Source organism: Clarias gariepinus, chromosome 1 (genome assembly GCF_024256425.1).
Source record: "Clarias gariepinus isolate MV-2021 ecotype Netherlands chromosome 1, CGAR_prim_01v2, whole genome shotgun sequence".
Lineage (NCBI taxonomy): Eukaryota > Metazoa > Chordata > Actinopteri > Siluriformes > Clariidae > Clarias > Clarias gariepinus.
Genome location: NC_071100.1, coordinates 45375121 through 45387889, shown reverse-complemented (window position 1 = coordinate 45387889; position 12769 = coordinate 45375121). Strand labels below are relative to the sequence as shown.

General features: G+C 42.6%; 1 protein-coding gene across 1 annotated transcript in view; it reads right to left on the bottom strand.

Annotated features, from left to right (window-relative positions):
- Window positions 1–12769, bottom strand: part of rem2 (RAS (RAD and GEM)-like GTP binding 2) — a 43690-nt gene that overhangs the window by 25081 nt on the left and 5840 nt on the right. The window contains exon 3 of the mRNA XM_053501089.1: window positions 11948–12021. Coding sequence (XP_053357064.1) covers window positions 11948–12021 — 74 coding nt within the window. The remainder of the gene's footprint in view (window positions 1–11947; window positions 12022–12769) is intronic.

Below are 12769 nucleotides of genomic sequence, written 5' to 3'. Positions count from 1 at the left end.
AAATTCATGGCACTGATGACAGGAATTGATGCTTTAGGCAATCAAGATTTGCATAATATATGTACAGTGGAGGCTGTCTGGAATTGGACAGTAATTCTTTGCCACATCCAACTGATTAGACAGCAAAAGCGTTTGAATTGACATTAAACGCGGCGCTCCAAAAGAAAGAGCTCGAATCCATAATTATAATGAATGTGTGAACGCTTCATAAGGTCAGATCCATAAATACTGGTATAAAGATAGGGTTTTTAGGCATTTGGTCCCTGTTCACAACCACGTTGAATTTGAGATGAAATAAAACGCTCAAGATGTGAGACAAGTCACGACTTTCAACTTTAATTTAAGGGGTTTGCCAAAAGTGCAAGCACGGCACAGTAGATTAGTGGTTAGCACTGTTGTCTTGCACCTCCAAGTCCCGGGTTCGATTTCCACATCAGGTCTGTGCGCATGTTCTTCCCATGTTTGGTGGGTTTCCTCTGAGTACTCCAGATTGGTCTAATTGATATTTCCAAATTGCCTGTAATGTGTGAATGCCAATGTTGACCACGTGAATGCGAATGCAACCACGAGGGGGCGCAATCCAGTGTCTTTTTGTGCCAATCCCAAGTCTGGATAAATGCAGTGGGTTGTATCAAGAGAGCATCCGACGTAAAAACATTTGCCGAATCAATGATGCGAGTAACAAATATTATGCCTGTAATGTGTGAATGCGAATGTTGACCGGAGGTCCTACCACGATTGTACAAATAGGAATAAATATTGTACAATAGTCGCCATTGGTCTCTACTGTCACTAGTTGGACTACGGTGGTCCCTAGATGTACGGATACACATATATACAGTTTGAAAACTACAGATTTCCTAAAATAAAATATTCTTTTAGATTTACGCACAATGTAAACCACTTTTTGTATTTTGTTAACCAAAGTTTCAATTGGGAAATTAGTTTTGTACTTCGATTATCAGAATGATCCTTATCGCGCATTGTCTCATTTCCTGAGATGCAAATCACTTGCGGTATTTAAACAGGACCTAGCAGGAACCTTAATGTTAGTTGACCGTTGTAATTTGTTTGCTGTAGGATAACGTTTTTGAAAGTTAGAATGACTTTGATAAAAAAACCTTTCTGGTCCATTTTCTTTGGGGTGCATGTTAGCTGCAGAATTACCGTAATGTAATGTAATGTTCTTGTTGTTCTTTCGGCACTACTGTTTTATCCAGCCTTGGGACCAATTATTGTAGTGTAATGAAGTGTTTTAAAGCTTGTTATTATGTACACGCATTCACTTGCATCAACAGCATGCTCCCTAGTGGTCCAGTGGTAAGTGGTAAGTGGTCCACTTAAGCCCCTGGTATGGTATTAATATTGTTTTTTAAAACATTGTGTTAGGGGCAAACCATCGTCATGTAGTCAATGTTGTTCTGACGTCATTTCGTCCAGTAGTTTTAACCTTCCAAAACAACCTACTCCCAATGTTACTAATATTGCCAAACTAACATCATCGTGAAAAAACACCCATGCTGGGAAGCCTCACATTATTTCAAACCACTGAAGAAGATTTTCAGCCGTGAAAAAACACCTTTTGTGCTAGTTGCATCAAAGACTACCACAGAGCTGTGGTGCTGTCATTTTAAATTACAGGTGATTATGTATGGCTCACATGACCCCAGGAGAAATCACTGACTGGTTCTTGAGATCTGTACGGCAGCCAGTGTAACTTGTCCTATTGATGATATGATTGCTGAGCACGACGTACGCAATTATCTTGGGCTAAGTGCATCGTCTTGGAACAAAACAAGCACAAGAAATCTCAATCTCATTGAATTCCTTTACCTTAATGAAAACACGATTGAAGGGAAAAAAAAGTACCTGCTGAAACATCGACTTAATACCCGGAATATACCAAATTGATTTATACGCTTCTTCTTTGAAACTCATCGGCTTTGAAGTTAGATGTCATGTCAATTTACCATTTACATTTTTTTTATTTTGGATCTGTAAGATGATGACTACTGTATGTACATAAAAGCTACAATTCCTAAATATATTTCTTTCTAGTGGAAAAGGCTATTTGCTTGTACTGTATCTTTGTATTTACAGTTCATTATACGTCTTTGGCAAATGTTACCCTTGAGTGGGTGGAAGGGTATTGGCGTGCTGTTACATGGATTGAGGGGCGGATTTGAAAAGAATACCGAGACAAAAAGAGAGCAGGTCCAGTCATTGCTCATTCTCAACCCAGCAGTATATCCAAAACTTGGAGCCATTCAATCTTACTAGCACTTCCTGAAAAAAAAAAACTGACAGGCATATTGGGCCCATTTATCAATGTTTAGTAAAGTTTTATTCAACCTGAACTAAAATTTTTTCTTTCAGACTTTGGTTTTGGTAATACAGCTTTTCTTTGTATTAGGGATGTTCAAGTCAAAGCTGGACTTTTAATTCTGCAGAAGAAGAACAAAACACAGTTATGAAAGTTAAAACTCCCTTTTATTTCTCTATATAATCCCCTGCTACACTAATGCACTTATCCAAGCGTTTTACTAGTGCTTGCATCGTGTCTGAAACACTGGCCTCCCAAGAACTCCTTCAATGGCCCAAACATATGGAAATCGTTTGGAGTGAGGACAGGACTATATGGGGATGTGGCAATAACTCCCAAGTGGTGTTGGTGAATGATTGTGTGTAACTTTCCCCCAGACAGATGCATCTCTTGCACAAGTTTGCGACAAGTTATCTGTTAATTTTTAAGAATCAATCATTTCACTCCTTGTATGTTAAGGGGAATAAGTGCAGTGGGTTTCAAGCCGGGATCGTCATTCATGGATGTATGGACTTGTTTAACACGTTTGCACCATTCAAATGTTTTACTGAGGCTAAGAATCTCATCACTGTCATCGCCAATCTTAAATTAGGCAATATACAGTAGTGGTATCTCAGTATACAAATTTTCAGCTTAAGAACAAAAATTTTGCAAGAAATTTGCCTCGGCATACAAAGTGTTTTCGGCTTACGAGTCACCGAACCGAGCTAAACTGAACTAAACCAGCCAAGTCGCACGTACGTCCGCGGATCATTTAAAATTTGTTTGGGTCGGTGGAAACCCAAATGAAGCAAGGTTACAGTACATATATCTTGTGGGTTTTTTTGCATTTTGTAAAAGATTTTGTGAAAACCTATCTGAAAGTGGAAAAATCGGAAAAATGTTAGCAAAAGGGAGCCACTTTCAGTTCTGTTTTTAAATCAACCGGTGCCAAGAGAAATCGTAAATGAAAGTTAAGTGAGGTTTAATGTCTATTCTTAATGTTTTGATTGTTTATACACAGAAATATAATTATGGTGTTGGAAATTGTTAATATTGGTAATATTTTTTTGCATGGCTGGAACGGATTATCTGCATTTACTTTATTATTTCCTATAGGAAAATGCGTTCCGCATCAAATTCTCGCTTGAAGAACTCACCTCTGGAACGGATTAAATTCATATGCCGAGGTACTCCACTGTATCATATAAAGCCATTGTAAAGTAATTTGACTAATTCATAAATTGTGCCTTCTATAATTTTCATTAACAAAAACATTTATTCGGTGATTAATATGAAGTTTAATACAAGTTTAACAAAATATCCATTGAATTCTTAAGTGCAGTCTAATAAGCAATTGAAACTTAATCAGCAATGGAAGCTGGATATAAAGTTGCAGTAACGACATAAGCTAATGTTCCGCTGATTTAGCCGCTGTATCTAGATGTACAATCGCGGGACCTCATTAAACCCAGGACCTCATTAAGCTTTATGGACTTCTTGATGCATTTAGTGGTCAGAAATGGGAACTACAGTACACTAAGCACTAACAGAGGCCCGCTGAAAAAAGATTCATGCTGCCTCATGCACATGGACGTGACAGCAGTCGTAGCGGCTATCGACAGCGTTTTTGAGCTGACGCAGAGATCCCTTTTAACAGCAAATAATCAGAATTAAATCCAAACAGGAACACACAGGTTCAGGTAATGGGGTTATTCCTTAATGCTCTGCTAAGGCAGCAATTATTTATGGCCTCATCCATCAGCTCCTGTGTAATCTCTTTAAAACGTGGCCTCATCTCCTCTAGAGGCCACACACACACACACACACACACACACAACACACACAGCCTTTTCTGACCCCTGACCAATCAGATCTTTTTTATTCCCTCCGAAGGGAATACGCCTGAACAGGTGTTGTTTTATCTCTTCCTGTCCTAATAAAATACACGAGGATCACTGAGGTACTGAAGCATTATTTACACCTATTTCACAGCGCTGGTGAATTCTATCTTCAATTTTTTACTAATTGAGCCTGTCCTCATTTCAACCAATGTACACAAAGCTCTGCCCCAAAACATATCTTTGTTCAATTAGAGTTAACTAGAGGTAGTGTTTGTAAGGGTCGTCATGACAAAACTCTCAAGCTCACTCTGATATTCAGCTGCTAGGAAGCGAAGTCACGAATCTTTAACCTGAGTCGTGTGCATGTGATGATTTGCATGGATGTGACTTGGTATCGGGGGCGTGTCTATAAAATGATTGATAAGAGGCCAATCAGAATTCGTACAAATGTTCCAGAATTGTGCTGTTTCGGGTACATGATATACATGTTCTAAGACAATTGCTAAAACTATTATTTTTTCATCATTAAGATATATTTTCCAGATATTTTCTATTAGAATTAAATAAATAATATTGGCTAGAAAGATTTAGCTGTTGATTTGTTGACATTTTTTTAAGGAGATCTTTATTTAAAGGATGTGTATAATGCAAAATGTCTTTTTTTTGTTGCATTTTTTGCATTTTCCTCAGGGTTTAAAGAAGTTGATTCGATTTTTCCCCCTCATGTGACCTCATAAAAGAAGAGTCTGTCCCATTGAGTAACAGAATGTTGCTCAATTCTGTTGTTGTCTTAAAGGGCTGGGCTTTGCAGGAGCTCATTTACATAGACACTAGCTACGTTTAAGTAGACAATATTTCTTCAATTTGACTGAAACCAAGCAACTAACTTCATTTTTTTATATGGATGCTGAAACAATAAGTGACCAAAGCATGTGATAAGATTATAATCTCACAGACATGCACAGACTGGTTATAGGAATATATCAAAAAAAGAAGAAGTAGAAGAGAATGTATTTTTTCTCCAATATTGAGTTTACGTCAGGTTCCCTTTCAAAATCTACACTCGATGCTGCATGAAAACGCTATGGGAACATCTTTCTGTGTTGCCGGTTGTGAAGCATGTGTGTATCAAACACGCCAAATTTTGGCATATATAACCTCGGCCAGGTGATGTCATCTGATGAAGCGCACCTGCAGGTTATAAATAGGAGTGAACCGGAAACATTTCTCAGATCAATTTTGTCTGAAAGGACGTCCAGTCACGCAAGCAGTGCGGCATTGGAGCGCAGCATCTCATTCCCGCTTTTTCAGGGAACAGGGTTACAGCAAAGTAACCCGAGACGTTCCTCTTTAAAAGCTACACTCGATGCTGCGTGAAAACGCTATGGGAACGAGAATACCAACGTCGCCGCTCTGCAAGTGTCTGGACCCTCAAGGTTGTGTAGCGTGTGCGCACAAGGGCCAAGGAGGTTTCAGAGCTAGCTCTGGGAGGCTGACTCAAGAAAAAAGAGACCACGCCTAGGGCAATAGCATCTCTCACCCAATGTGACAACTTGTAGTGGCGGTAGCCCCCCGCAATGAACACCCCCCCCCCCCCCTTCAGGGAGAAAAGCTGCTCTGACTTACGCCACTGGCTAGTGCGGTGGACATAAATCTAAAGAGCATGCACTGGGCACAGTACAGTAAGTGAAGTCTTTCCTGCTCCGGAGCTGTAAAAGGCGGAGGACATAATGCTTCGAGAACAACTGGGTGCATGGTTGAGAATGGAACTTTCAGAAAATAGTTCGGGTGAGGATGCAGAATAGATTTGACCAGGGGCAAAGTCTAGGCAAGATGGAGAGACTGACGAAGCCTGCAGATCTCCTCCCTAAAAAGCCAACACTTCCTTCCAAGCGGTGTAGACTTCTATCTTTCCTGGAGGGAAAAGCTTTTCAGGCAGCAGATCAGGTTGGTTCTCCACTGCTCACCATGGCAGTTTTGCAGGCCTACAGTACCAGGCTGACCTGCTTAGAGACTTGAGCACTGGCAGGGCTCTTGAAGATAGGGCGTACTTATAATTACGCAAGGATAAGAATCGTGCATTCCTCCTTGATGCCCCCATCTCGGCTTCCGGCCTGTTTGGCGACACCGTTAACTCGGTCGCCAATAGGTTTCGTGAGGCAGGAAGTTATATGAACAAGCCTTCGGAAGTTCCTTCCTTGCTGTGCTCAAGAGTCAGGACTGTCGGCCACCCAGTCTCGACCGGGTCTGACTCTCGCGAGGCATGACACACATACTGTCCTTTACAAAGAAGTCCTGAGGCTCATGTGCCCAGAACCGTGGGGGTGGCCCCCCCAACGAGGAGAGGCACGTAGAATTCCTTACGAGAATAAATTGTTCTCCCTGGCACCCCCAGGGGGTCGGTGTTTATGCGCCGCCACCACTGGTGTTTCGGGCAACTCCAATAAAATGTTAGTTTTTCTGTCTTTTCCTGCCATGTTTCAGGATGCCGAACATCTAACACCCCACCCCCCGTCTAACCAAGCCGCCAAGATTTTTGCCCCTTTTGGAGTAACTGGCAGCGTGGAAGCTACTGCCAAGTATATTTTTTTTGGGTACTAAGCACTGTAGAAAGAAGCTACAGGATTCAGTGCTCACATCGCCCTCCGCGTTTTAACGGCGTGGTCTTTACTTCCGTGAAACCTGAAAGGGCGCATCTGCTGACTCTGGAGTTACAGAAGTTGCTGGGTTGAAGGGGCCACAGAAACATGTTCCTCTACCAGACAGAGAGTCTGGCTACTACAGTCGGTATTTCTTGGTTCCCAAGAGGAACGGGGGCTGCGTCCAATTTTAGATTTTTTGCGGGCTGAACCGCTATCTAAAACAGCTTCAAAATGTTGACTGTTAAAGTGATTGTTCTTAAATCTAACCAAGGAATTGATTTGTAACACTCGATCTGAAGGACGTATATTTCATGCCACAACACAGAAGGTTCCTGAGGTTCGCTTTTGGGGGTTAGGCTTACCAGTAGCGGGTCCTTCCATTTGGTCTAGCTCTCTACCCGCACATAGACGACTGGCTGGCCCAGTCTCAGGAGCTAGCGCTTCGACATCAAGATGTCGTCCTAGCTCATCTTTGTTCCTTAGGTCATATGGGATTCGATCATAAGGCGGGCACAGCTGTCTCCCGCTCGCGTCGAATCCATTCTCAACACCCCCAAGGAACACAAGCTAGACCAGAAAGTGACTGTTCATCACTTTCAGAGATCTTTAGCTCTCATGGCAGCTGCATCCACAGTGATACATTTGGGCCTTCTGCACATGAGAGCATCCCAGTTATGGCTAAGAACCAGGGGATTTCACTCCAGGGCCAATCCCCAATAAGGGTTACTCGCCAGGGGCTTCTATGTAGTTCAGACCCCGGTTTCTGACTTTGGGTCCCACTCTAAGTCTGTCTTGTCGTCCCAAGTTGACAACGACAGATGCTTTCCTCAGGGGCTGGGGTTGGTCTTAGATGGCCGTCCAGCCCAAGGGAGCTGGAGAGGTCATCATTCTCGCGTGGCACATCAATTGTCTCAAAATTATGGCTCTATTTCTGGCCCTAAAGCACTTCCTCCAGCAGTTGAGAGGCTACCAGGTCCTAGTGCGGGTGGACAACAGTAAGGTAGTCTCATATATAAATCGCCAGGGCGGACTGTGCTTGCGCCGCTTGAATAAGCTAGCGCACCAGGTTCTGCTTTGGGCACAGGAAAAGTTCCTGTCCCTCGGGGCGATTTACATTCCAGGGCATATAATGTGGGAGCAGATTTACTGTCCAGTCAAGCTCTGACACACGGGGAATAGAAACCCCAACCCAAAGTAGTCAGTCAAATCTGGAAGAAATTTCATGTAGCAGAGGTGAACCTCTTTGCCTAGTAGGAAACAGCTAATGTCCCCTTTACTACTCTCTGACTCTTCCAGCCCCTCTGGGTCTGGACGCCTTGGCCCATATGTGGCCCAGATTACGCCTTTATGCGTTTCCCTGATAGCTCTGCTCCCGGGAGCCTTGGCGAGGGTCGTCAACAGGGTTTGCGCCACTGACTGATAGCACCCCGTTGACCGACCAGAGTGTGGTTATCTCTCCTTGACGGCTCACCGCAGGTGATTCCAGTAAGAAGGGATCTTCTGTCTCAGGGGCAGGGGACAATATTGCATCCCCAGCCCGAGCTCTGGAACCTTCACATCTGGCCCCTGATCGGGACCAATTAAGAGATACTGGTCTTAACCAGCCAGTGTAATTGAAACTATTTTAAGTGCTAGGGCTCCCTCCTCTAGAAGAACTTATGCCTTCAAATAAAGTGTATTTGAACGTTGGTGCATGGTAATACATGTAGACCCAGTCCACTGCCGAATCGTTGCAGTGCTGGAGTTTCTGCAAGAAAAGTTGTCCTTGGGCTTATGCCTTACTTCTCTCAGATGGTACGTAGCCGCTATTTCGGCTTGTCATGTTCTGACTGACGGGGTTTCTGTGGGAAAGCACCCTTAGTTGCCGTTTTATTTATGGAGCTAAATGGTTGAGGCCACCTACTAGAGCCACTGTCCCTTCTGGGGACTATTGTGCTCGAAGGTCTGATTGACACCCCTTTTGAACAACCAGAGTCAGCGCCTGTTAGGTTTCTGACTCTTAAGATGGGTTTTCTCATGGCTGTTACTTCCCCGAAGAAAATTGGAAATGCCACTTCAAGTTGTCACATTGGGTGAGAGATGCTATTGCCCTAGCCTATGAGGCGCGTGGTCTCACTTCGCCTCTGAGAATCAGGACTCATCTAACCAGCGGAATTGCCTCATCTATTGCACTGGCAAGAGGTGTCCCCCTGCAGAAAGTGTGTCATGCGGCGGGTTGGTCCTCTTCGAACCCATTTGTCAGATTTATATTCTGGATGTTCATGCTACTCCAGGCTCATGAGTGCTCGAGTCAGCCTCCCAGAGCTAGCTCTGAAACCTCCTTGGCCTTTGTGCGCACACGCTACACAACCTTGGGAGTCCAGACACTTGCAGTGCGGCAACGTTGATATTTTCGTTCCCATAGCGTTTTCACGCAGCATCGAGTGTAGCTTTTAAAAGGGAACGTCTCGGGTTACTTTGCTGTAACCCTGTTTCCTGAAAAAGCGGGAACAAGATGCTGTGCTCCAATTCCGCACTGCTTGCGTGACTGGATGTCCTTTTAGACAAAATTGATCTGAGGAATGTTTCCGGTTCACTCCTATTTATAATCTTCAGGTGCGCTTTATCAGATGACGTCACCTAACCAAGGTTATATATGCCAAAATTTGGCAAGTTTGATACACACATGCTTCACAACCGGCAACACAGAAAGATGTTCCCATAACGTTTTAACGCAGCATCTCGTTTCTGCTTTTTTAAGGAACAGGGTTACAACAAAGTAACCCAACACAATATCTTCTATGATAAAATCCCACCTTCTGCGCTTTGATTGGCTACAAGATTTCAGTCTCAGCTATGTTTGGTTAGATCCTTTACTGTTTTTGAAATGTGAGCCAATCAGTGCTTCTTCCTTAGACAGTGGATAAAAACAGGTGGGAGAGAGTTGTTCTCACGGAGTTTACTTATTGGGAATTGAAGCAAAATCTCTCTTTGGGAAACTTATTACCCCCATGTGGGGCAAACATGTGCAGAAAGAATATATTTATTCTGACATAAAAGAAGTAATCAGATCAAGTGTTTACCTAGATATATATTTCTGTAATCTATTGAACAGATTATCAAAGGTGTGCACCTTAACCCTTCTCATCTCATTTTCAGATCAAGTGTTTACATCGTGTATGTTTTTTTACATTCAGATTGAGTAATCTATTACTTTGATTATTAGTGGATTATTAGGGTCCATGTAAACAGAGAAACTAAAATAAGGAGGGGGAGTGAAACAGCTATATTTGAGTTCGCATTAAGAGACATGCTTTGGGAAAGCTCTGAGACCAGTGTTAACTTGTCACCAAAATATGGGACCTTTGACATTTATAAAAGGAATCTCCGATATCCAAAAAGTTTTTTGAACGTTGAAGAAATTCCTCGCAACTTTCAGTTTTTTTTGTAACAAGCTGCAATTTTTTTTTTTTCCCTAGATTTTCTCTCTAATTTTAGGCGTGTCTAATTCCTCTTCCATAACTGGTGGAACTAACTAACCCGTGCCGGGCGGAGTCACTGGCGAGACTGACAGTTAGCGACCTACAGTTAGTGTAATAAACCATGGAGGTGGTGGACAGGTCTGTAAATCTTATAAGTTTCTCTTTATGTTCCTACTATAAGATGATCCATTGTCTCTCTCTCACACACACACACACACACACACACACACACACACTCTCATACACACACCAAGTAGGGCACTTGATCAGGGGTTGGAGAGCGATTTGGAATTCAGCCTTATGTTAGAGAGACAAAGGATTAAAAAATATGGATGGTTCAGAGGCAACTTAAAAACAATTATTATGGCATCAAAGTGTTTTTTTTTAGGTGGTTTAACACTGTACATAACATTATTGGATAAGTTTCCTTGCTGAAAGTGCTTCTGTGACTGGTTTGAATGCGTTTTTTGGCCAGCATCTGCTCCCTCCTCTGTACTGCTGCGACTGAACGCTGGTGGATTTAATGATTATAGACCACCTGGTGTGAAGCGATACATATAATTTGACTTCCAATTGATGTTACTGTTGATTATCACCACCCGTCTAAAGCCTTTCGTCCAATTCGATAGCCTGGTGGGAAATAAAGAGGAATAAAACACGTCTGCATGTTCGCCGCTTTGAGTCGCTCTGCTTCAGCTCTGACCACCTGCCTCTGTTTATTGTCCTATGTTATGTTCTGTCATGTTTTTTGCTTTTTAATCAATTAAGGTCCTCGTAAGGTGAATTTGGTGTTAGTGTAAGGACGTGTAGTGAACTGGAACGGTGAAAGTATTTGTGTTTTTCTCTCAACGAACAGATTGCCCTGAACAAAACAAAAGCATGAAGGCTCTGATTGGAAAGGGAAACCGAGGACTTGGAATTTCCATATTTCCCAGAATAATAGGCGATCCATTCAGCATCAGATGTACACCTGTATTTAGCGTGTATGACTAAGATTATTACGCAACACTTCAATTAAGTGTGAAATACATCAGCATTTCATGTTTTTGATTAGCAGGCGCCGCATTCATCGCTCCTGAACTTTAAATTCTGAAGTCAGGAAGCTTGCTTTAAAGCCTGCCAGGATGTAATTAGTTGTCTTTGGCTTGAGTCCGACCCTTCCTGATTTCGCCGAGATATAAATGTGGTAATGGCTCCCGGCTCCTTTCTCTGTAGCATAAGTGGAACAAATTAGAGGAGAAGGAAATAAAGAAAACAATCCCTTCTAAAAGAAAAAAAAAAAGACTCGCTGCAGCCTCGGGGTACTGTAGTAAAACGGCTTCTCCTCTCTTTTAATCTTTTTTTTTTTTTTCTTACAAGGATGCATTAAAACCTCCTCAACTCGAGGTCCCTTGTTTGGTCAAAATCTACGACAGGTTTAAAAACGGCTCCAACACTTCAATATGGTGCTCAAAGCAGCATTTAATTCAATCTGCTCGATAGTCTTTGAGTCTTAGACATCTGCGATGTTCTGTTCTAACGCAGAATTTGTCAGCTTCTCTCAGTCCGGTCTGCATGAATACTGCATGAGTGACGGTGTCAAACATAACAAACATGAGTCGACGAGTGTCACTGTTAATGCTGTTAACACACACTGCCTGATCAGGACGAATTTAATTGTGTACGTGTGTACGTGTTTATGTCGCTTATATGACTCACCTGCTTCCAGTTGTCATACACCAGGATTGAGCTGTCCTCATCATCCACCGTCACCCTTCGCAGATATCCTTCATCTACAAAATAAACAACAGATTGATCATCAGACTCGTGCGATTCGCTTTGCAGCCATTAAATCAGGAATAAATCATGAAGGGCTGGAGTGTTTCTAGAAAACTAATCCAATGTGACAACAACCAAATGAGTGTTTTCCCCTAAGGTTCACATTATTAATTAAAGCATGACGTATCGTACTTATTAATCCCTTCATTGTTATGTCTGAAGGTATTTATCGCTTTTAATTAGACTGTACATTTATATATTTTTTTTATTACATTGCGAGGGCCTCCGAATGGCGCAGTGGTAAAGTGCTCGCCCTATCATCCGGAGATCGCTGGTTCGATCCACGGCTGATGCTGGTCTCTCACAGCCTAGAGAGACCTGATTGGCCGAGCTCTCTCAGAGGGGAGGGATTAAAGGTACTTAGCGCTCCCACATTAATCACGGCTCTACAGCCATATCAGGGGCATCTGTGAGCTCGCGCACATGGAAGGAGCGGCTAGCGCTTTCCTCCGAGTGTTTTACTCCGCGTGAGCAAGCAATTTGAAAAGATGCGGTCAGCGAAAACACGTGACAGTCTTCGGCCCTCCCGGCTGAATGGTAGTAGTAGCCTTAATGTGGGAGCCCCCTAGTTACGGGGAGAAATTGGCCACGACTAAATTAGGGGAGAAAATCGGGGAAAAAAAAAAAATTACATTGCGATTATTTTGACACACATTGAGATTTGCAAGTTAAACTGTAAAACGAAAATTATCAAAAGTACTG